This window comes from Oncorhynchus mykiss, chromosome 30, assembly GCF_057628025.1.
Source record: "Oncorhynchus mykiss isolate SJ-2025 chromosome 30, ASM5762802v1, whole genome shotgun sequence".
NCBI lineage: Eukaryota > Metazoa > Chordata > Actinopteri > Salmoniformes > Salmonidae > Oncorhynchus > Oncorhynchus mykiss.
Window position 1 is genome coordinate 22,388,513 of NC_143051.1, and position 25,912 is coordinate 22,414,424.

The 25,912-nt window shown below is 42.7% G+C and overlaps 1 protein-coding gene across 1 annotated transcript; it reads right to left on the reverse strand.

Moving 5' to 3' along the window:
• Positions 1 to 7,885: 7,885 nt before the first annotated feature.
• On the reverse strand, positions 7,886 to 23,481 carry ube2ql1 (ubiquitin conjugating enzyme E2 QL1). The gene is made up of 3 exons (XM_021560128.3): positions 23,091 to 23,481; positions 21,863 to 22,785; positions 7,886 to 11,342 (listed from the first exon to the last, which is right to left on the reverse strand). Exons 2-3 carry the CDS (start codon positions 22,595 to 22,597, stop codon positions 11,211 to 11,213), a joined length of 867 nt encoding a protein of 288 aa, XP_021415803.1. The 5' UTR covers positions 22,598 to 22,785; positions 23,091 to 23,481; the 3' UTR covers positions 7,886 to 11,210.
• Between the last annotated feature and the right edge of the window lie 2,431 nt (positions 23,482 to 25,912).

Below are 25,912 nucleotides of genomic sequence, written 5' to 3' on the forward strand. Positions count from 1 at the left end.
CGGTGTGCTTTGGATTATTGTTATGTTGAAACGTGAACCATCTTCCCATTTTCAACTTCCTGGCAGAGGGCTGGTGTTCTTTACTGTAGGCATGGTGTTCTTTACAGTAGACATGGTAGACATGGTGTTCAGTAGACATGGTGTTCTTTACTGTAGACATAGTGTGCTTTACTGTAGGCATGGTGTTCTTTACTGTAGTCATGGCGTTCTTTACTGTAGACATGGTGTTCTTTACTGTAGGCATGGTGTTCTTTACTGTAGGCATAGTGTGCTTTACTGTAGGTATGGTGTTCTTTACAGTAGGCATGGCGTTCTTTACTGTAGACATAGTGTGCTTTACTGTAGGCATGGTGTTCTTTACTGTAGTCATGGCGTTCTTTACTGTAGACATGGTGTTCTTTACTGTAGGCATGGTGTTCTTTACTGTAGGCATAGTGTGCTTTACTGTAGGTATGGTGTTCTTTACAGTAGGCATGGTGTGCTTTACTGTAGGCATGGTGTTCTTTAATGAAGGCATGGTGTTCTTTACTGTAGGCATGGTGTTCTTTACTGTAAGCATGGTGTTCTTTACTGTAGGCATGGTGTTCTTTACTGTAGGCATGGTGTTCTTTACTGTAGGCATGGCGTGCTTTACTGTAGACATGGTGTTCTTTACTGTAGGTGTGGTGTGCTGTACTGTAGGCATGGTGTTCTTTAATGAAGGCATGGTGTTCTTTACTGTAGGCATGGTGTTCTTTACAGTAGACATGGTGTTCTTTACTGTAGGCATGGTGTTCTTTACTGTAGGCATGGTGTTCTTTACTGTAGGCGTGGTGTTCTTTACTGTAAGCATGGTGTTCTTTACTGTAGGCATGGCGTGCTTTACTGTAGGCATGGTGTTCTTTACAGTAGACATGGTGTTCTTTACTGTAGACATGGTGTTCTTTTCTGTAGGCATGGTGTTCTTTACAGTAGACATGGTGTTCTTTACTGTAGGCATGGTGTTCTTTACAGTAGACATGGTGTTCTTTACTGTAGACATGGTGTTCTTTACTGTAGGCATGGTGTTCTTTACTGTAGACATGGTGTTCTTTACTGTAGGCATGGTGTTCTTTACAGTAGACATGGTGTTCTTTACTGTAGACATGGTGTTCTTTACTGTAGACATGGTGTTCTTTACTGTAGGCATGGTGTTCTTTACAGTAGACATGGTGTTCTTTACTGTAGACACGGTGTTCTTTACTGTAGGCATGGTGTTCTTTACAGTAGACATGGTGTTCTTTACTGTAGACATGGTGTTCTTTACTGTAGGCATGGTGTTCTTTACTGTAGGCATGGTGTTCTTTACTGTAAGCATGGTGTTCTTTACTGTAGGCATGGCGTGCTTTACTGTAGGCATGGTGTTCTTTACTGTAGACATGGTGTTCTTTACTGTAGGCATGGTGTTCTTTACTGTAGGCATGGTGTTCTTTACTGTAAGTATGGTGTTCTTTACTGTAGGCATGGCGTGCTTTACTGTAGGCATGGTGTTCTTTACAGTAGACATGGTGTTCTTTACAGTAGACATGGTGTTCTTTACAGTAGACATGGTGTTCTTTACTGTAGGCATGGTGTTCTTTTCTGTAGGCATGGTGTTCTTTACTTTAGGCATGGTGTTCTTTACTGTAGGCATGGTGTTCTTTACTGTAGGCATGGTGTTCTTTACAGTAGACATGGTGTTCTTTACAGTAGACATGGTGTTCTTTACTGTAGGCATGGTGTTCTTTACAGTAGACATGGTGTTCTTTACAGTAGACATGGTGTTCTTTACAGTAGACATGGTGTTATTTACTGTAGGCATGGTGTTCTTTACTGTAGGCATGGTGTTCTTTACTGTAAGCATGGTGTTCTTTACTGTAGACATGGTGTTCTTTACTGTAGGCATGGTGTTCTTTACTGTAGGCATGGTGTTCTTTACTGTAGGCATGGTGTTCTTTACTGTAAGCATGGTGTTCTTTACTGTAGGCATGGTGTTCTTTACTGTAAGCATGGTGTTCTTTACAGTAGACATGGTGTTCTTTACTGTAGGCATGGTGTTCTTTACTGTAGGCATGGTGTTCTTTACAGTAGACATGGTGTTCTTTACAGTAGACATGGTGTTCTTTACTGTAGGCATGGTGTTCTTTACAGTAGACATGGTGTTCTTTACAGTAGACATGGTGTTCTTTACTGTAGACATGGTGTTCTTTACTGTAGACATTGTGTTATTTTCTGTAGGCATGGTGTTCTTTACTGTAGACATGGTGTTCTTTACAGTAGACATGGTGTTCTTTACTGTAGGCATGGTGTTCTTTACAGTAGACATGGTGTTCTTTACTGTAGACATGGTGTTCTTTACTGTAGACATTGTGTTCTTTTCTGTAGGCATGGTGTTCTTTACAGTATACATGGTGTTCTTTACTGTAGGCATGGTGTTCTTTACAGTAGACATGGTGTTCTTTACTGTAGACATGGTGTTCTTTACTGTAGACATGGTGTTCTTTACTGTAGGCATGGTGTTCTTTACAGTAGACATGGTGTTCTTTACTGTAGACATGGTGTTCTTTACTGTAGACATTGTGTTCTTTTCTGTAGGCATGGTGTTCTTCACTGTAGTCATGGTGTTCTTTACTGTAGGCATGGTGTTCTTTACTGTAGTCATGGTGTTCTTTACTGTAGGCATGGTGTTCTTTTCTGTAGGCATGGTGTTCTTTACTGTAGGCATGGTGTTCTTTACTGTAGGCATGGTGTTCTTTACTGTAGGCATGGCGTGCTTTACTGTAGTCATGGTGTTCTTTACAGTAGACATGGTGTTCTTTTCTGTAGGCATGGTGTTCTTTACTGTAGGCATGGTGTTCTTTACTGTAGTCATGGTGTTCTTTACTGTAGGCATGGTGTTCTTTACTGTAGGCATGGTGTTCTTTACTGTAGTCATGGTGTTCTTTACTGTAGGCATGGTGTTCTTTACTGTAGGCATGGTGTTCTTTACAGTAGACATGGTGTTCTTTTCTGTAGGCATGGTGTTCTTTACTGTAGTCATGGTGTTCTTTACTGTAGACATGGTGTTCTTTACTGTAGACATCTTGTTCTTTTCTGTAGGCATGGTGTTCTTTACTGTAGGCATGGTGTTCTTTTCTGTAGACATTGTGTTCTTTTCTGTAGGCATGGTGTTCTTTACAGTAGACATGGTGTTCTTTTGGTGGAAAGATGTATTGGGTTTTTGACATATCGTTTTGCAATCAGGCCAAAATGTTAAATTTTGGTCTTATCTGACCACAGCACCTTTTGCCACTTGGCCTTGGAATCTACAATGTGCTTTTTGGCAAAGCTCAAATGAGACTTGAATTGGCTTCTTTTGAGGAGTGTTTTTTTTCTTACCACCCTCCCATAGAGAGCAGATTTGTGGAGCACTTGTGATATTGTAGTCACATGCACACATTGACCAGTCTTTGCCATTAAGGCAAACCTTCAAACTCGCCGTTGGCTTGTTGGTAGCCTCTCTGATCAGTTTCCTCCTTGCCTGGTCATCCAGTTTGGAGGGACAGTCTGATCTGTACAGGGTCTGGGTGGTGCCATACGCTTCCACTTCTTAATAATGGTCTTAACTGTGCTCCGAGGGACAAAGCATTTGAAATGTTTTTATTTCCATCCCCCGACTTGTGCCTTTCCACAACTTTATCTCGTAGATCTTGTGAAAGTACCTTTCCGCCCATAGTGGATTCTTTGCTTTCAATTGCACTACTAAGCAGTGGAGTCTTCTATCAACAACTGCTTTTATTCTGAACTAGTCAAAGTCACTACAATTGATCACAGTTTGAAGCCAATTAGCTTGATTTGTGATCTGGAAGGTGGTTGGTTATACCTTAGCAAGCTTGCAATTGCAATTCTACTGTTACTGTTTTACTTTTAATGAATTGTCAGAATTCTTTCGATTTTTTTCCCACTTCAGTATTGTGGGTTACTGTGTGTAAATAAATTCGGAAAAAGTCTACATTTGTGTTTTCATTTCAGGCTGTAAGGCAACAAAAGATTCATGTTTTGAAAGGGGGGGTGACTTTCTATACCCACTGTAAGTGGTTGATCTAAACAATCATTTACTGGTATCCATGTATCTTTTTATCATGTTTCATGTCATTCATCCATTGTATTAATTTATAATTCATGAAATGTGTACAGTAATTCCAGAATGAATTGAATTCTCTGTGTATTTTAGCTATAGTCATATAGTGTGAAGTCTACATGAGATGTACTGAGAGCGAGAGAGAGATGTTCTTCACAAAGGAACCGATGCAATTCCAGAGCACTGAAATATTCTATTCAAAGGACATGTAATAGGTGACTTGCCCAAGTGGCTTGACTTTATGACTTTATGTTATTAAATTAATCAATATATAAATACAATCAATCGACTACCTCCCCTCAGCTGAGCCAATCCAACCCGGCACAGCTGGCTGTAAAGGACTCATCAGCAGTCTCCAGGAAACAGCAAAGTCACTCAGCTACTCACATCTAATACACACAGATAATGCTATTCTGATGGAGTACGGGATGCCTTTCCCTCTCTCTGGCTCTGTGTGTCTCTATCTCGCACTAATTTTCTCTCAATCGTTGTTTCTCTCTTTCTCTCTCTCTCTCTGTTTGTATAGTTGCTTTCTATGTGTTTCTTGTGGGGCTTGTTCCTTGTCAATGACATTTGAGTGCCTCGGTGTGCGTCATGGTGTGTGTGTGTATTTTCTCCTATTGTGAGAGAGCCACAGCCCAAAAAGAGAGTGAGAGCATGGCAGACAGTAGGGTAGAATAATATAATAATATCACAATCATTAAAGTCTTGCTTTGTTTGCATTGTTGTGTCCTCTTTAGTGAGCACAGTATGTTGTCATACAGAGAGATAAGTCATATAAGATATATATATATATATATGTATATATATATATAGTACCAGTCAAAAGTTTGGACACACATTCTCATTCAAGGTTTTTTCTTTATATTTGCCATTTTCTACATTGTAGAATAATAGTGAAGACATCACAACTATGAAATAACACATATGGAATCATGTAGTCACCAAAGAAGTCTTTAAACAAATCAAAATATATTTGAGATTCTTCAAAGTAGCAGCCACCTTTTGCCTTGATGAGAGCTTTGCACATGCTTGGCATTCTCTCAACCAGCTTCATGAGGTAGTCACCAGGAATGCATTTCAATGAACAGGTGTGCCTTGTTTAAAAGTTAATTTGTGGAATTTCTTTCCTTCTTAATGAGTTTGAGCCTATCAGTTGGGTTGTGACAAGGTAGGGTGGTATACAGAAGATAGCCCTATTTGGTAGAAGACCAAGTCCATATTATGTAAAGAAAAGCTCAAATAAGCAAAGACGACAGTCCATCATTACTTTAACACATACAGAAAATGTCAATACAGAAAATGTCAAAAACTCTCAAAGTTTCTTCAAGTGCAGTCGCAAAAACCATCAAGCGCTATGATGAAACTGGCTCTCGTGAGGACCGCCACAGGAAAGGAAGAACCAGTGTTACCTCTGCTGCAGAGGATAAGTTCATTAGAGTTACCAGCCTCAGAAATTGTAGCCTAAATAAACGCTTCATAGAGTTCAAGTAACAGACACATCTCAACATCAACTGTTCAGAGGAGACTGTGTGAATCAGGCCTTCATGGTCGAATTGCTGCAAAGAAACCACCAGTAAACAACACCAACAAGAAGAAGAGACTTGCTTGAAAAAACACAAGCAATGAACATTAGACCTGTGGAAATCTGTCCTTCAGTCTGATGAGTCCAAATTGAGATGTTTGGTTCCAACCGCCAAGTCTTTGTGAGACACAGAGTAGGCGAACCATGGAGGAGGACGTGTGATGGTGTGGGGGTGCTCTGCTGGTGACACTGTCTGGGGTTTCTTTGGAATTCAAGGCACACTTAACCAGCATGGCTACCACAGCATTCTGCAGCGATTTGACATCCCTTCTGGTTTGGGCTTAGTGGGACTATAATTTGATTTTCAACAGGACAATGACCCAACACACCTCCAGGCTGTGTAAGGGCTATTTGACCAAGAAGGAGAGTGATGGAGTGCTGCATCAGATGACCTTGCCTCCACAATCCCCTGACCTCAACCCAATTGAGATGGTTTGGGATGAGTTGGACCGCAGAGTGTAGGAAAAGCAGCCAACAAGTGCTCAGCATACTGTAAGTGGGAACTCTTTCAAGACTGTTGGAAAATCATTCCAGGTGAAGCTGGTTGAGAGAATGCCTAGAGTGCGCAAAACTGTCATCAAGGCAAAGGGTGGCTACTTTGAAGAATCTCAAATATAAAATACATTTGAATTTGGTTAAAACTTTTTGGGTTACTATATGATTCCATATGTGTTATTTCATAGTTTTGATGTCTTCACTATTATTCTACAATGTAGAAAATAGTAAAAATAAAGAAACCCCCTTAAGTAGTTGTGTCCAAACTATTGACTGGTACTGTATATAATTAAGTGGTGATAGAAAGACAAAAACAAGTGTGCTCAGGGATCAATTAACACTATATCAGTTAGACCTTGACGTGCTGAACTCTGCGTAACCCACAAATGAGTCTCACACACACATAAAGGCAGTCCAACACCAGCAGTACTTAAGATATAGTCATCCATTCCAGATAGTCATCCATAAAAATGATGTATTAGTGCAGTACGAAGCTATTACTCATCCACTCTGTCCAAACTATCTCCCTGTGCTGCACCTCGTTCTCCTCTCCCTCCTGTTCTCAACCTCCCTAACTCAACACCCTCTCAGTCCACTGGGTCAGCTATAGACCTGAGCCACTTCACTGGTTGTGTATGTATTCTGAAGTTTACCTTACAAGGCATGCCCAAGGGCCATAGATAGAGAACCATTGAAAAACTGCAATATTTCCTTGATAGCCTTTTGTCTTTTTACTAAATGTTTTACCCCAAATTAGTGGTTCCTTCTTGTCTTTTCTGGGTCCAGGTAATTGACAGTACTTCTATGTGTTGTGTTGTAGAGGGTGGTGAATCGGTGGGGATATAAACACCACTCTGTCACATCTATTTCCCCCTCAATAGTGAGATGATGAAGTGGTATTAATGGCTACAGTGTTTGAGTGACTGTAGAGACATAGCATGCGCATGCACACACACACTCGTATGCGTACACACACTCGCACGCATACACACACACACACACACACACACACACACACACACACACACACACACACACACACACACACACACACACACACACACACACACAGAGGATGAAAGCAAGGGCAGACAGTAACGTGAACAGAATAATGTGCCCACTCAAGTAGAGGACAAGTAGAGATCATAAAGAACGTTCTGTTCTCTTCTGATATCACTTGAACCAGACCTGATAACACTTCAGACTGGAGCTAGCTAATGGAATCTGAGACAATGGAGAAAGATACTGTGTTTTCATATGAAACTGGAGCACAACAGAAGCCAAGAGATAACACAGAAAATGTATGTAGCACTAAGTAACAGTTGACTTCTTAAGGAAGAACCTTTCACTCTGAAAAACAGGTGAAAACATTTCAAAATAGTAAGTCAATGCTTAATAAATGCGTAGTATTGCTCGGTAAAGAGACCCTAACATTGGAAACAGTTTGCTGTGCCTCAGTTAACCACTATTAATTCAATGTACTCAAACTACTCCAGAATACCTCTAACTCTGTGGTTAGGGGAAGAAAAAACTAAGATCTTGGACATTGAACAGATAGATGTCTCACAACTCTAGTTTGGTCATGATGACATGAAAAACAGCAAAGATCTTGGATAGAGAAGAGATAAATAGATAAATGTTTGTGTATCATGTGAGGGAATGCAAACAAAACCAGGTCCATTCGTCAGTTTCAATAAGCCGTAACTTTTATTGCACATTCCTGTTTGGTCTTGCAACGACCTTTCACCTTTTTAACCATTGACCTCGGTCTGGACTAGACACTTCAGTCGGGAGTCGGGTGAAGTTGCTCATAGAAACTGATCTAGGAACATATTTGCACATTCCACTCTAATGGTTAGGGTTTAGGCAGGGTAAGCTGATCCTAGATCTGTGCCTAAGGCCAACTTCTACCCAAGCAGTAACGCAGTCCGGAACCAGAGAAAGAAGGATGGACATTGGTGATATCACAGAGGAGAGTAGGAAATACATGTGAGAGCCAAGAGTTGACTGATCCTTCAGTTCCATTGAGCTCCATAGAATTCTGCTCCTTGTGACAGATTACTTCCTGGAGAATGTTGGGGCTTTATGACATCATTATCTAGTCCTTCTTAATCTGGTTCCTTGAAAGTCTCCCACAAAATATACACCTGAACACCCTTCTGACACAGATACACATCATCATTCTTAGTTCGGATTTATTTTTCTCTTTTTCTGTGACAATACCTGCGACATGCTTCAAAATCTTCATTTTGGCAAACCACAAATAAATTAAAACACAAACATTCAGAGAACACAACGTGACAGTATTTTTTAGGGTAGTCGGAAAGAAAAATATACATACAGAAAACAGAAATCAAGAGAACAAGAGAAGAGAAGCATTTTACTGTTCGTTTTTTACCCCGACTTCGTTTTTTTCGTTGCTTTTCTTGAAAAAAAGATAGCTAGCTACCAATCACTTACCACATGCAGATATAATACAGAATCGATTCACTCAGTTAGTGTCTGCAAACTACCGATCTAAACTATATCACAAAATGATACTTTTTAAACCAGCAAACACCCAATTTGGAGATATTTCATCTTCTATTAATTGTTCACTTTACAGTAGATTTCTCCTCTCATCGTAACGCCCAGTGAAACACCCACAGCCAACCCTGACTTCACTGCCCACAAAAGAAGAGAGAAGACCATCATCAGCATTGACTTATGCCTCATCCCAAATGGCACCCTATTCCCTACATAGGGCTCTAGTCAAAAGTAGTGCACTAGATGGGTATTACAGTATGGAACCATTTTGAAACCTACCCTTTCCCATGATTAGATACCAGATGGTGATTTCTTTAACTTTCTCCAAGGGAGCATCACAGACACAGCAACCCCTCTCACACACATGTCATCCCCGCTGATGAGGAACATACTGTATAAGAACATGCTGTATGAACATTGCCTTACACACAATGTAAAGCAAAAAATTAGATGTGCGGAGCTCTGGGAAGTGAGAGTGACAGAATGTCAGAGCAGAGTTGGATGTGTGTGTGTGTGTGTGTGTGTGTGTGTGTGTGTGTGTGTGTGTGTGTGTGTGTGAGTGAGTGAGTGAGCAGAGCAGGACATATGATGGCATCACTCTCACTAGTTATTCATCTGACAACTCTGTCTCTCTGTTCAAATTTCACCGCAATAAGCAGCTATCTCTCTGTAGTGCTCATTCACAGCCACACATATAATGCACGGCATAGGAGGGACTTGGAGTCTAGAGAGAGAGAGTGTGTGTGTGTGTGTGTGTGTAATTGTTATGAAACTCACACACACACACACACGCTTCTCTTCAGCCATTTTGGATTCCAGCTGACATTTTGAGAAGCCGTCGGGAGACATCAAAGCTTGCCACGCACCCTTCTCTCTTCCTCTTCCTCCCGTGTTCCCTCTCTTCCTCCCTCTAATCCAGACATCAATCAGGAGCTCACTGAGACACGCTCATCTCTCAGAGGACACTTGTTTATTATTCCACCACTCCATCCTCACCAGGGCTCTGCTTTGTCCATCCTCATTTAGGGGTATCGTGTGTGTGTGTGTATGAATATCAGCGCTAAATGTTAAGGAGTGTGTATGTGATGTGCCAATGCAAAATAGCCACTCTGAAGTGTGTGGTGTACAATCCCATGGGGAACTAGTAGAGATGATAATTTCCTCTGGTCAGGACATCATCATCATTACCCCTGTAACAACATCTCCATACAGTAATAATGTACTAATACCATTACTGGCATACTGACGGTAAAGAGATCAGCACAGTACAGTTACCATCACATAGGAACACAATGAAAAGCCATGTTGAGACACACACATGCATGAAAGCACACACACCCTTCATGTGCCTGGTTATTAGCTAGACCATCTGGTATCTAAATCATGGGAATTATAGCTGCTGGTCTTCTCCTACACATGATAATATGACGAGAGAGAGAGAGTGAGAGGTGAGAGAGATTAAGAGAGAGCTAGAAAGAGTAGAGAGAGGGGAGAGAGAGAGAGCGCTGTAGTTGACTGCCATTCTCTTCATCGTACAGAGTCTATGGGTATAAAACAAGTGATGTTTTTTCTCCATTAGAAATCAATAACCATGTATGCAACACAGTGAGGTCTAAATTTAGCCACAAAGAGGGAGAGAATGAGAGAGAGGAGAACAAACGATAGAGAGATAGAGAGCACAGCTCTACATACATTACAATCTTCATGTTGCATTGAACTGTGAAAAACAGCACAGTCAAAAGGAAAAGAAAGGAACAGAGAGAAAAAGAAGAGAAAAGGAAGGGGTGAATGCGTGAGCTGCCGTCCTGCACTGCCAGTCTATTAAACATCAACAGGCTGGTTTGTAGGTAAAGGATCAAGCAGGCAGAGGGGATGGAACGTTTGACTTCAGTTCAGTGCAGTGTGGTGCCAGCTTGGAGAGAAGGATGAGAGGAGAAGAGGAGAGGAGGGAAGGTGAGCAGGGAAGGTGGGGTAAAGGTTGGAGAGGAGAATACATCGCCCTCTTCGCAGTAGTCTTTCACAGTCTTTACCCGTAGATCCACACACAGTCTGTCTGAATGTCCCTCAGTGTGTGTGGGTGTGTGTGTGTCGGAAACCCAATCCATGGCCCGCTGTGACACACACTCCACTGACACACCCTCCACTGACAGACACACCTCACTCTGAACCCTCTATTCAGCCGAAGGGAGAGAAAGAGAAAGTGAAGGAGGGAGGGAACCAGGGACAGAGGAGTGCAGCGCTGGAGGGATGTGGAGAAATGACGACTTGATGATGGCAATGATCGGCAAAGTGAAGAAGTAGACCTCGATGACGAGCGTTCGTTTGTTCATTTTTCTGAAGAGTTTCAGTGAGGTGATTGAAACAACAAAAACTAAAAACAAAACAACTGGAGCGGTGGAGCTGTAGTGTCAAGAAGGAGGAGGAGTTGAATTAGCGTGGTGCGTCGTGGTTAGCATGGCTAGCTAGCGTCATGGCCAACCTCTTTCCTCAGCCGTCAGACACAGGGGGGGAGACCCAGCCGTACTTCTCGTGGGTCTTCACCAGACTCTTAAAGGTGGCCTCTGCCTCTTTGCGGCTAAAAGCCTTCTTGGACTTCCCTGCTTTCCTGCAGATACGCCCCTACGGAGAGAGGGAGAGACATGATTAGTACAGTATTTACATAATTCATTGCCTCAACCAATCACTGATACTATAGAGAAAGAGAGATAGATAATAAGTATATTACATCTGCATTCAACACCTCAAGTATTTTCACCCAACCACCATCTTCCATCTGGGTAATAAAAGAGCAACAACTGTATTTTCCTCGCACACAAAGGCTAATAATATATGTGGGAGAGAAGAAAAAGAAAAGAGAGAGTGTAGGCGGTGCATGTGACACTAAAGCTCATCGATCTCTTAGCAACAGTGGCTCAGTCTTCTCTAAAGAGCATTGTGTGGGTGGGAGTAAAAAATAACACAACATAAAGTCCCTGACTTTATCTTAAAAATTTGAATATTTAGCCTCAGTGGCACAATAAGGGGCATACTAAAGCTAATATAAGATGCACGGCTGATTCTGCCTTTGGAGGCATCGTGTATTGTTTTAAATTACATCATCTAATTTATGATTCACCTCTGGAGCATAACTTGTCGGAGAGTCAACTCACACACCCACGTACACACACGCATGGAGAAAAAGAGAGAGAGAGAGAGAAGTGCTGAGAAAACACAGGCCAGAATGGCTCCTTGCCACCACAATGGTAAATCAGTTTCCATTGGTCACACTTAAACCACATTAAAAAGTAATGTATTAAACGAGCGGCTCCTGTGTCTAGACGTCATTTTGCGTCATAGGAATCAAGAAATCTCCTTATGGCTCTGGTGAAAAGTAGTGCACGATGCTGACTCTGTCTGCATCTGAAATGGCACCCTATTCCTTATATTGTTCATTACCTAAGGATGTCATTTCTGGTCAGAAGTGTTGCACTTCATGTAGAACTTGAGATTGTTTCAGATACAGACATTTTTGTGTCAAATGAAGGGCTTGTGTGTCTGGTCGGCCATTTTGTGTCTTGCGGATGCTGGGGGTGAGTAGGATGAGATCATAATGCTGAGTGGTCAGGTGATTAGCAACACAGTTTCCATGTCTGACTGAGCTGGTTAATGAGACTAAGTGACTCAGACAGATTAGAACAGGAACATAATAAGAACAGGAGGATCATCAGCTCAGTACTAAGGCTGTGTCTCAAAAGTTAGAGTGGTAGGCCCACTATAGGGAGTATCTCAATTGCATGCGTCTTCTCTCTCCTCTCTCTTCGCCTCTTTCTCAAAACCCATTGAAGGAGAAGGTCAGAGGGGAGGGACCTCTGACTTTCTCATCCAATGTTTTTTTTTGAGAGGAGAGAGGACGCAATGAGTATGCAATTGAGAGTCTCCCATAGACTATTGATATGCTCACTCAAGACACTGTGTCAGAAGTAATGGCCACCCTTTTCTCTCAGAACAACTAGAATGACTGGAAAAGTGAAAGAAATGTTTGGTATTTTACCAGGCAGAGGAATCCAGAAAAGACTTCAGTCGTCGAGACAGACACAACCTTCTTATGAATAAATCATCAAGTTCCTGAAACCTAGGACCCCTTCCTGAGAGGTGAAAGGTCAACTGCTTGCCTACCCATTCGTTAACTTGGTATAATCCTGTCCATGTCTGAATAATATTATATTATGTGCCAGTTGCCGCTGTTACAACCACGGATTTCTATATACATAGATGACTGACAGGGAGACTGGCCAGTGGATTAACACACACCCATTATTAGACCAATTACAATACACACACACATACACGCACGTATGCACAGCAGAAACTCTAAAATCTAATAAATGATGACCAATTAACCAATTAAATTTTAACCAATTTCCTGAATTGTCTTGCACTGATTGAATTAAACTGGATATCACAGCCATTTAAGAGCTAGGACTTATTTCCCCTAATCCACCTTGCCTGGAAGAGAGCAATGTAGAGACTGACTACCATGTGGTTTACATTGCATCAATCAACAATATCACTCCATCGGTCAGCACACTCCATTAACGGGCAACGATTATTTCCGTCCCTCTAGCCACCACAGCGGTTATTTCCTTCCCCTTAGCTGTGTGACGATTATTTCCGTCCCCTGTCTGACCTGTGCACTGGGTATTAACTTCCCCCTTGCCAGGGTGCCTATGTTTGCCAGGGGACAGGCTGCAGTGGTGGTGTGTGGGGACAGACTAGGGACTGAAATAACTCATTCCTGCCTTAGGGCATGTCCAGGCAGACGCTTAACGAGACAGAAATAACAGCGAGAGAGATAGAGAGAGAGGGGAGCAGGAAAGAGATGGAGAGAGAGAGAGAGAGAGAGAGAGAGACGAGAGAGAGACAGAGAGGTCAAAAGAGAGCACTCATGAGCTCAGTGAGGTAAATGGGCAGCCTTTCTAAAAGCTCTTTGATTTGAGAATTAAAAAGAGGAAATTGAGCTTTAATTAACTCTCTAATGTTAGGAGGGAGGGAGTCAGAGAGAGGACAGGTGTGTGTGTGTGTGTGTTTGTGTGTGTGCGTACGTGCGTGCGGATGTCTTGGTGAAGTTGTATTTGCATCCAGAGTGTGTTGAAGCTGTACACTGCAGTAGTCTGTCATTGTTTATCTAGTTCACTTAAGCCTTCCCTCCCTCGCTTGCTCACGTCCAGTGGGACACACACTTGTTCGTTGTGTGAAGTGAAGTGGTTGATGGGTAATCTTGTGAACGGAGATCAGTCAATGGGCCAGGCGGCGCTCCGCTCAGTGCCCCAGTGCATCTTGGGAAGAGGATTTGAACCTGGGATGATTGCATAACACCTGGCTACATGTGCCAGAGAACAGGATCAAGATGAATAAACATGCTATGGGACTGGAGAGGTGTACATATTATCAACACAACAACATATCACTGAAGACTTGTTGTTGACTGTGGAGATGAATGTGCAATATGCAAACAGATATACTGGAATTGCAATATGACGTGATGTGATGTCAACACATGTGTGTGTAGCTTGTGCAACATGCAAATATACAGTACCAGTGAAAAGTTTGCACACCTACTCATTCAAGGGTCTTTCTTTATTTTTACTATTTTCTACATTGTAGAATAATAGTGAAGACATCACAACTATGAAATAACACATATGGAATCATGTAGTAACCAAGAAAGTGTTAAATAAATCAAAATGTATTTTTTATTTGCGATTTCTCAATGTAGTCACCCTTTGCCTTGACGACAGCTTTGCAGTCTTGGCATTCTCTCAACCAGCTTCATGAGGTAGTCACCAGGAATGCATTTCAATTAACAATTGTTAAAAGTTCATTTGTAGAATTTTTTTCCTTCTTAACGCGTTTGAGCCAATCAGTTGTGTTTTGACAAATTAGGGGTGGAATACAGAAGATAGCCCTATTTGGTAAAAGACTAAGTTCATATTATGGCAAGAACAGCTCAAATAAGCAAAGAGAAACGACAGTCCATCGTTACTTTAAGACAAGAAGGTGTCACACCCTGACCATAGTTTGCTTTACATGTTCTATGTTTTGTTTGGTCAGGGTGTGATCTGAGTGGGCATTCTATGTTGGATGTCTTGTTTGTCTGTTTCTGTGTTTGGGCCTGATATGGTTCTCAATCAGAGGCAGGTGTTAGTCATTCTCTCTGATTGGGAGCCATATTTAGGTAGCCTGTTTTGTGTTGGGTTTTGTGGGTGATTGTTCCTGTCTTTGTGTTTGTTACACCAGATAGGGCTGTTTTCATTTTTTCACGGTTCTTGTTTTTGTATATTGTTCTATTGTCATCTTTATTAAAGATGTATCAAAATAACCACGCAGCGTTTTGGTCCGCCTCTCCTTCAACAGAAGAAAGCCGTGACAGAAGGTCAGTCAATGTGGAACATTTCAAGAACTTTTAAAGTTTCTTCAAGTGCAGTCGCAAAAACCATCAAGCGCAATGATGAAAATGGCTCTCATGAGGACCGACACATGAAAGGAAGACCCAGAGTTTATTAGAGTTACCTTCCTCAGAAATTGAGGCCCAAATAAATGCTTCACAGAGTTCAAGTAACAAACACATCTCAACATCAACTGTTCAGAGAATAATGTGTGAATCAGACCTACATGGTCGAATTGCTGCAAAGAAACCACTACTAAAGGACACCAATAAGAAGAGACATTAGTCTGGTGGAAATCTGTCCTTTGATCTGATGAGTCCAAATTTGAGATTTTTTGTTCCAACCACCGTGTCTTTGTGAGACGCAGAGTAGGTGAATGGATGATCTCCGCATGTGTGGTTTCCACCGTGAAACATGGAGGAGGAGGTGTGATGATGTGGGAGTGCTTTGCTGGTGACACTGTCAGTGATTTATTTAGAATTCAAGGCACACTTAACCAGCATGGCTACCACAGCATTCTGCATCGATACGCCATCCCATCTGGTTTGCGCTTAGTGAACTATCATTTGTTTTCAACCCAACACACCTTCAGGAGAGTGATGGAGTGCTGCATCAGATGACCTGGCCTCCACAATCACCCAACCTCAACCCAATTGAGATGCTTTAGGATGAGTTGGAAAGCAGAGTGAAGGAAAAGCAGCCAACAAGTGCTCAGCATATGTGGGAACTCCTTCAAGACTGTTGGAAAACCATTCCAGGTGAAGCTGGTTGAGAGAATGCCAAGAGTGTACAAAGCTGCCATGAAGGCAAAGGGTTGCTATTTCATCTATTTTGATGTATTTAACACTTTTATGGTTACTACATGATTCCATATTTGTTATTTCATAATGTTGATGTATTCACTTTATTCTACAATGTAGAAAATAGTAAAAATAAAGAAAAATCCTTGAATGAGTAGGTTTGACTGGTACTGTATTTATAAAGGGTTTTTAATAGGTTTATAAGTAGTTTACACCTATTATAGTTCATTTTCTGTAGTTGTGCAACATACAAATAAATGTATAGAGGGTATGGGTTTATAAACTGTTTATAGACTTTTACTAATTGTAGAAAGGTAAAACATTTCAGAGTAAATTTGGTCTTAATTCAATAATGGTCCTCTCTGGATGTGGTTATGCTCATGGTCATGACCACTGACCCAAATAGCTGTGATAACATGTATGATAACACTGATAATCAGACAAGGCCAAACCGCTCCTAAAGACCATGCAGTACTTGAATTGGAGTGGTGCACCTCACATTTTCTACTGCTTGAGTACCGCTTATAGAATAATCACTTGGATATTAACTCTGGTACTGTAAAATTAAAGAACCAGCACTTTTTTCATTCAACTTCAATCTAGTCTAGTACACAGCAATGGGGAAACCATAGGAATCTATTGTCTTTCTATTCAGTAATTATATCATCCTCCCATGCAGGAGATAGTTATTATTGGATGTGATTATTTCTCTCTCAAGCAGATCCACCACAGGGAACCACAGAGTAGCATTACTAGTAGCATTCAAGTAGGAATTACTGTGTTAGTTTCACGTTTGGTATGTGGCAAACCAATCACATGGGAAATCAGGAGACACATTCAAACGCACAAGCAAAGACGCATGTGCACGCTCACACTTGCATAATTAATCAATATTGTTTTCATTAGCAAACTGGAGGAGGAAGGCACTGGGATGTAATTAGTGTACACTGACTGCAGAGCTGCTCTCGCTCTCTTTCTTTCTCTCTCTCACACGCTCTGTCTCCCTTTTAATATCACCCCATCAGAGTGTAATCACAGATAAGATGGAAAAAACGAACTGCTAATCAAGATGCGTGTGTGTGTGTGTGTGTATGTGTGTGTGTAGGCTACTGTGTTTGTGCATGTGATTGATTGAGCAGCATTTAACTGCATTCTGAAGGCAAAAAAGTCCCCCTTGAAGCAGAATAATGATCACCAATTCCCCAGGAGAGCATTTCCAGTAGCAGCCATGATAGTTGAGTCTCCTTCACAGGCCTAAGGCCTCAGGCGGTGGGCCTGCTGCTCACAATGCATCATTAGGGACAAATATATTAAGTAAAATTAAATATTTGAGATGATGTGACCAACACCAATCTAGATTATTGATGTCTTTGCTATGGATCTCTTTGGGTGTTCTTCTTTACATTGCCCATGCATTTACGGTTGTGACCACATCATATGTGTCAATGTAACTATATAATTTGAAATGATACTACACTGAGTGTACAAAACAATAAGAACACTGGCTCTTTCCATGACATAGACTGACCAGGTGAATCCAGGTGAAAGCTATGATCCCTTCTTGATGTCACTTGTAAATCCACTTCAATCAGTGTAGATTAAGGGGGGGTTAAAGATTTGTTTGTTTGTTGATGAGACATGGATTGTGTATGTGTGCCATTCTGAGGGTGGTAGTAGGTGTCAGGTGCAATGTTTTAAGTTTGTCAAGAACTGCAATGCTGCTGGGTTTTTCACGCTCAAGGACATCCAGCCAACTTGACACAACTGTGGGAAGCATTGGAGTCAACATGGGCCAGCATCCCTGTGGAACGCTTTCGACACCTTGTAGAATACATGCCCTGACGAATTGAGGCTGTTCTGAGGGCAAAGGGGGTGCAACTCAATATTAGGAAGGTGTTCTTAAGGTTTTGTACACACAGAGCAAGGGATAAACGCCAATGTTCTGTAAATTACCTTGTAAATAATAGACGACGCAGAGTTCATTTTCCAAGGTAATGTACAGAACGGAGGCGTTTATCCCGCTTATACCACAGTTGCCAAAGAAAACAATGCTAAAGCACACATATACCTGTAAAAATAACATGTTTTCGGGTATATTTTCATTTTGATAATGAATTCATACTTCCTCCTCTTTCCACTTTGTTCTATCACCAGTTGTTAATTATTTTTGTTATTTCTCTATGTACATCGTTCGTTTTTTATGTTCCGTTGCCAGCCAACGGTTGCTTCCTAACTAGCCAACTCTGCTAACACAGTAACGTCAACCTGAGCCAGAATAACAGCAAAGTAGCAGCATTCACGTTTGTTTAGCAACATCTGTTTTGTAGCAACATCTATTTGGATACATCTGACCATAACAATGCCTGGTTTTGAACATTTGCTACCTCGTCAGGACACTGTTCATTACAGTAGTCGAGGAGATCGCATTGCAAATGAAACACTTAGCAGAAGCTAGCTAAAGTAGAAGCTAGCTAAAGTAGAAGCTAGCTCAAGTGAAATAGTTTGATGCTAGCAAATCTGCCAATATAACAACCAAATTCAACAGTATCAGTGTCTGAAAACAGCTGGTTAAACTAGAAACATGTAGGACGATTTGACAGCATAGCACCACATGCGACATGACTGCAACATTATTGAAGGACAAGAGCAATTAATGTGCATCACGTTTCGTCGTCAGAAGATGCTGCCAGTGTTGCCAACAATTTTCCAAGGAAAGTAGTTGTTGGTTGCTGAATTTGTCGCCAGTTGACGCCAATTTATGCTGTCCCTCTGTCTTTCATGTTTTCTATTTATGTCACGACTTCCACCGAAGTCGGCTCCTCTCCTTGTTCGGGCGGCGTTCGGCGGTCGACGTCTCCGGCCTTCTATCCATCGCCGCTCCATTTTTCATTTGTTTTGTCTTGTTCCCCGCACACCTGGTTTACATTCCCTAATCACATTGTGTATATATATTCCTCTGTTCCCCCCATGTCATTGTGTGGTATTGTTTTTCTAAGTCCTGTCATCTCCCTTTGCCCGGTCTCCCTACGTCCCTACAGACTGCGGAGGCCTTGTTGACACAAGTCTTAACGGCACTACGGGTGCCTGAGGATATAGTGTCTGATCGGGGTCCCCAGTTCACGTTGAGGGTCTGGAAGGCGTTCATGGAACGTCTGGGGGTCTCGGTCAGCCTTAGCTCAGGTTTTCACCCCGAGAGTAACGGGCAGGTGGAGAGAGTAAACCAGGATGTGGGTAGGTTTCTGAGGTCCTATTGCCAGGACCGGCTGGGGGAGAGGACAGCGTTTGTGCCCTGGGTGGAGATGGCCCAGAACTCACTCCGCCACTCCTCCACTAACCAGTGTGTATTGGGGTATCAGCTGGTTCTGGCTCCTGGTTCTGGCTCCTTGGCATCAGAGTCAGACCGAGGCTCATGCGGTGGACGACTGGTTCCGGCGCGCGGAGGAGACATGGGTCGCTGCTCATGTCCACGTGCTGCGCCAGAAAGTGGGCACAGACCGTCACCGCAGTGAGGCCCCGGTGCAACCGGGTCCGGCTCTCGACCCGAAACCTGCCCCTCCGCCTGCCCTGCCGGAAGCTGGGCCCGCGGTTTGTGGGTCCATTCTAAGTCCTGAGGAGACTGAACGAGGTATGTTACAGGTTACAGCTTCCCCCCGATTACCGTATTAACCCCTCGTTCCATGTGTCTCTCCTCAGGCCGGTGGTGGCTGGTCCGATCCAGAAGTCTGAGGTGCGGGAGGTTCCTCCGCCCCCTCTGGACATCGAGGGGGCCCTGGCGTACTCTGTGTGTTCCATCCTGGATTCGAGGTGTCGGGAGAGGGGCCTACAGTACCTCGTGGAGTGGGAGGGGTACGGTCCGGAGGAGAGGTGCTGGGTTCCGGTGGCGGATGTGCTGGACACCGAACTGCTGTGGGAGAACCACCGTCTCCGGCAAATCGCCCTGCACCTCGCCCTACGGGTCGTCCCCGAGGCCGTGTTTTGTGTTACGTGTTTTATGTGGCGCGCCAGGCTGGTTTTCCATGTTCTGTGTTTATTTTCACGAAGTATGTTTATTTGGTAAACTATAGCTTTTGTGACTGTTTTCGCGCTTTGCACTTTTGCAAGCGGCACAGCTGAGCACAGCTGAGCTCAGCCGAGCAGGCACACACACCAACAAGAAAGTCACTAAATCAAACAAAAGTTGCTGTTTTTTCCCTCATTTTCCTCCAATTTCAGTTTGTGTGGTTGTTGGTTTAGCTTTTTGTTACTTTCTAGCAAGTGCGGTCTCAATGCAGTAATTTATATTGACATCATGATTAGGTGTCTCTTTACATCCCGATATCGGATGCATGACTTGACCTTCGCCTCTCCCGAGCCCGTTGGGGAGTTGCAGTGATAAGACAAGATTATAATTACCAATTGGATATCGTAAAATTGGGGCAAAAAAGGGGTCAAAATTACTATAAAAATAAAAAGCAACAACACTTTTGTCACATGATCCATTCGAAGGTTCGGGATTCCGACCCGGTTGTCATGTCAACACAGCTGTCAGTGCTGAGCAGCACAACCCATGATCATGATTGACAGATCAAGACACTTTTATACAGGAGATGTATAAAAATTATTGTACATGGTTTAGCAGTCAATAAATGTAATTGCTAAGTGAATCAATTTCAACTGACCAGTTTCCACTGAAATTGTCCACCATTAACTATGATAGCTAGTTTATTTCATTGCTTGCCTAGTTAGCTCATTGCAAGCTAGCGAGCTGAGATGTGTTTGCAATGTCATTTTGGCTACCTAGCTAAATTATACAGGCTGCAGTTATTTTATATGCTTGCTGTTACAATAACCAAACGGTTGGATAAACAAATACTTTGTGAAACCACAATGTAATGCAGCAGATGACATGGTGTGAGTTTAGAATTCTCAAACAAGCAGCTTCAATTTGATTGGCTGCTGCATGCAATTTTAATCGGGTTTGAGTTGCTTCATGTAACAGCAAAGTTGCTTGATGATGTCACTTGCAACCTTCAACTGCAACTAAAAAGTAAAAGTAAAAAATAAACCCCTCTTATGTCGCTGGAGGGGAGGGGGGGGGGTCCTTGATATTTTTACATAAGTTCCTCTTGTCATGCACAAATGCACCTGTTAAGAAACTACCCGTGAGAACTGTTAGAGCTCCCTGGATCGATTATGAATTAAATAATTGTATGGTTCAAAGAATTTATGCAAAAAGGTGGCTAACAAGTCAGGCTGCTCAGCTGATTGGTTGACCTACTGTCAATTGAGAAGAGTTGTGACTAAAATGAACCACAAAAAAATAATAAATTATATTACCAAACAAGATAAATTACGAAATTAAACTCCCATGCTCACCTATTCCATATCTCGCCATTTATCAAATGATATGGAGTGACCTTGTCATTCTATGTTAGACATTTATTTTCCCCACTAACGGTGAGGATTTCTGGAGGTGATAAAGAATGATGCATTCCGATGAGGAGGTAGGAGGATGAATATACATCTCACACAGAGTAGAGAACATTCAGAGCACAGCTGCGAAATGGCGGCTGTATCACAGCTAAAGATTAATCACGTCTAAAATGTGTAGATAGATTTCTGCTTCTCTCTCCTTCGCTCTCTCTCTCTCTCTGAAACGGGGGAGAGAAATAGGTCTCCCAATATGAGATATGTATCACAATAAAACAACATTCCGATTCAACACAGTTTGGCAGATATGAACACGGGTAAGCTACTACATTGACAGCTTTTACGCAGTACGGTTACACTAAACATTGCGCATGACGCATGAGTGTCAAGTGTCAACATTCAACACCAAGACTTTACCGTCCACTGCGTCTCGTGTTTCAAAACAACACGCACAAGGGACTGGGGGATAGAGACCCATGCATTAATAAAACAAATAGATCCTCACCTGTCCTTTTACAAGACTTGCGGCAAATTGCCTCATCACGGCTTCCACTGTGTAGGCGCTGGACCATCCGCGGGGGGTTAACAGCTCCATACATATCGCTCCGCCATCCAGCACGTACCCGTTTTCCAACCGGGGGGTGAGCACCCGCATGAAAGGCGGAGAGAAGGGGAAATTGTCGGGGAAAGAGACATTCAGCAGTATGAACTCGGTGTTCGTTTCTTTCATGTCCTGCCACAGCGCCGAGTCTTTGTCTACCTGGTGGAGCTTGACGTTCCAGTCAAATAGGTTGTCGTCGACCAGCTCGACCGTTATAAAGTTGTCTCCCAACCGCCGGATCTCCTGGAGTTCCTTCATGAGTCTTCTCGTCCGGACTTGGGTGCAGTGCTGCCGGTGAGGGGCTAGTGGTGGTATCGAGGCACTGGTCGCTGATTTCCCAACCCCGATCCCACCTCCTCCTCCTCCGCCTCCCATCTGCTGTTTCTCCTTGGTGTCCTTGGCCTGTTGCTTATCCTTTACGGACGGTTTGTCCTTGCTGCTGTGCTGATCCAGCTTCTTCGCTTTTATCTCGGGGGTGCTGAGGAGGTTGTTGGTCTCGTTGGTGGTCTGAGAGTGCTGCTTGGCGTTGTTCTTGGTGTTCCCCTTGGTCCCCTTTAGCGAGCCCTGGTGATGCTTGGGGTCCTCTGTGTCCCGGTCGTGAAGACGAATCAGACCGATTTTACGCAGTAGAGTGGCCATTATGTCTCCGCCGAGCGCAGGGCGATCGAGATTCACGATTCTCCCTTTATAGCCAACCACTGATGTTAGACGGTGAAACCGTAAAAAAAAACCTCTGCACCGCAATCCCTCAGCTATACTGCAGCCTCTGGACAGACGCTTGCACGTAGCCTATTCCTTCTTCAGTGCATCATTCTGACGAGGTCCGACTGAAAAAACACACACACCATTAATAAACCGATGAACTGCTGTCTATTCGTTTTGCAGTTTAATGAATCTGCCACTGAAGATAAAATAATCATATTCAATAGTAGCGTAGTGTGTTGTGGCAATTGACTGCATTCCTAGTGGCGATCAATGGCTGCTGAATATCGCTGCTATTATCCAATAAACTACATAGGGTACAGAATAGATAGCTGCTTTGAAATATGCATTTACACTGTTATTACTCTTATAAACGGTTATAATTCACACATAGCACACCACCTCTATTTTAATATACACATCGATTTACCATTTATAATTCCGTTCGGAAAAATTAAACCCCCAATGTCCTCGTGTAACCTATGCGACGAAAAGGCGAGTCTTCAGCTGCATTGACGGCAGCTATTACAGTGGAGAGAGAGGGATATTAAACGGTTACCATCCAACAAAGCGAGCTAAAGCCTTTGATGTAACTGCAGCTGCCGCGACACTGTCTCTAATGTTACTGAGGACGAACCAACCCCGCTAATCCTTGGCGAGGACTCACACAATCCTCGTTAGCTCGCCGCGCTCACACACACACAAATAGCAGCGGAAAGGGACGACCGGCCAGACGTGGGTTGGCTTCCGCTGCTCTACCTGGTTTGAATGGTTAATGATGTGGAGAGAGGGGGCTAGATGTGGACGAAAGAGGAGAAAGTGAAAGTGGGCTGGGCTTTTCAGCCAATGTCATCCTATCATAGCCGATACGTAAGAGCTTTTCCCACTCCCGTAATATAGGCCTATATGCCTCAGGGCTGGGGCCAATTCCATTTAAATTCCAGTCAATTCAGAAAGCAGGGTGATGTCAGCATTAGTGGGACATCAGGTGTAGTGGTACATTTTCGATAGATTGTACTGAACTATGGTAATTTTGCAACCCATGCACAACCAAAGTTATTTGGTTTCTCCTGAATGTGTTCTGTGTATGAACAAATAGCTGTGGGTTAGTGTGACGTCATTGTAGTGTGTGTGGTCAGGTTTCCTAGATGGGGTGACCCATTAAAACTCATGAAACACCCACCAGTGGCTTGCGAAAGTATTCACCCTGCTTGGCATTTTTTTGCCTTACAACCTGGAATTAAAATTGATTTTTTTTTTTGGGGGTGGGGGGTTATATCATTTGATTTACACAACATGCCTATCACTTTGAAGATACAAAATATATTTTTATTGTGAAACAAGCAAGAAATAAGACCAAAAAAACAAAAACTTGAGCGTGCATAACTATTCACTCCCCCAAAGTCAATACTTTGTAGAGCCACCTTTTGCAGCAATTTCAGCTGCAAGTTTCTTGGGGTATGTCTCTGTAAACTTGGCACGTCTAGTCACTGGGATTTTTGCCCATTCTTCAAGGCAAAACTGCTCCAGCTCCTTCAAGTTGGATGGGTCCTGCTGGTGTACAGCAATCTTTAAGTCATACCACATATTCTCAATTGGATTGAGGTCTGGGCTTTGACTAGGCCATTGCAAGACATTTAAATGTTTCCCCTTAAACCACTTAAGGGTTGCTTTAGCAGTATGCTTAGGGTCATTGTCCTGCTGGAAGGTGAACCTCCGCCCTAGTCTCAAATCTCTGGAAGACTTTCCCTCAAGAATTTCCCTGTATTTAGCGCCCTCCATCATTCCTTCAATTGTGACCAGTTTCCCAGTCCCTGCAGATGAAAAACATCCCCACAGCATGATACTGCCACCACCATGCTGGGATGGTGTTCTTGGGGTGATGATGAGAGGTGTTGGGTTTGCTCCAGACATAGTGTTTTCTTTGATGGCCAAAAAGCTAAATTTTAGTCTCATGTGACCAGAGTACCTTCTTCCATATGTTTGGGGAGTCTCCCACATGCCCTTTGGCGAAAACCGAACGTGTTTGCTTATTTTTTTCTTTAAGCAATGGCTTTTTTTCTGGCCACTCTTCCATAAAGCCCAGCTCTGTGGTGTGTATGGCTTGAAGTGGTCCTATGGACAAATACTCCAATCTCCGCTTTGGAGCTTTGCAGCTCATTCAGGGTTATCTTTGGTCTCCTTGTTGCTTCTCTGATTAATGCCCTCCTTGCCTGGTCCATGAGTTTTGGTGGGCTACCCTCTCATGGAAGGTTTGTTGTGGTGCCATATTCATAAAAAAATATATATAATGGATTTAATGGTGCTCCGTGGAATGTTCAATGTTTCTGAAATGTATCTTTTTAACCCAACCCTGATCTGTACTACTCCACAACTTTGTCCCTGGCCTGTTTGGAGAGCTCCTTGGTCTTCATGGTGCCGCTTGCTTGGTGGTGCCCCTTGCTTAGTGGTGTTGCAGACTCTTGGGCCTTTCAGAACAGGTGTATATATACTGAACTCATGTGACAGATCATGTGACCCTTAGATTGCACACAGGTGGACTTTATTTAACTAATTATGTGACTTCTGAAGGTAATTGGTTGCACCAGAACGTATTTAAGGGCTTCATAGCAAATGGGGTGAATACATATGCACGCACCACTTTTGTATTTTTTTTATTATTTTTTAAAACAGGTTATTTTTTTCACTTTACTCCACCAATTTGGACTATTTTGTGTATGTCCATTACATAAAATCAATTTAAATTACAGGTTGTAATGCAAAATTGGAAAAACGCCAAGAGGGATGAATACTTTTGCAAGGCACTTTATGAAACCTTGTGCTAGATTGACAGGGCTGTGATTCTTTCAATTATAATTCAACAATCTAGCTTTTTGTGTTAATTTAGTAGTTATTTGTAGTGTTTAAACATATATACAGAATAAAAATATAAACGCAAAATGTAAAGTCTTGTTTCATGAGCTGAAATAAAAGATCCAGTGGTCTTTTATGATCCAGACACAAAGAAAATAAAAGGCCACTCTAAGATGTGCAGTTTTGTCACACAACACAATGCCACAGACGTCTCAAGTTTTGAGGGAGCGTGCAATTGGCTTGCTGACTGCAGGAATGTCCACCAGAGTTGTTGCCAGAGAGTTGAATGTTCATTACTCTACCATAAATCTCCACATCCGAATTCTTCACCTGAGGAATCGTCTGATACCAGCCACCCAGACAGCTGACGACACTGAGGAGTATTTCTGTCTAATAAAT

Bases quoted from the DNA above. Each gene is read 5' to 3' on its own strand.
- ube2ql1 (XM_021560128.3), bottom strand. From the start codon at position 22,597: ATGGCCACTCTACTGCGTAAAATCGGTCTGATTCGTCTTCACGACCGG. The intron at 11,343-21,862 runs GTGAGGATCTAT...CTCTCTCCGTAG, and splicing joins CAAGTCTTGTAAAAGGACAG to GGGCGTATCTGCAGGAAAGC.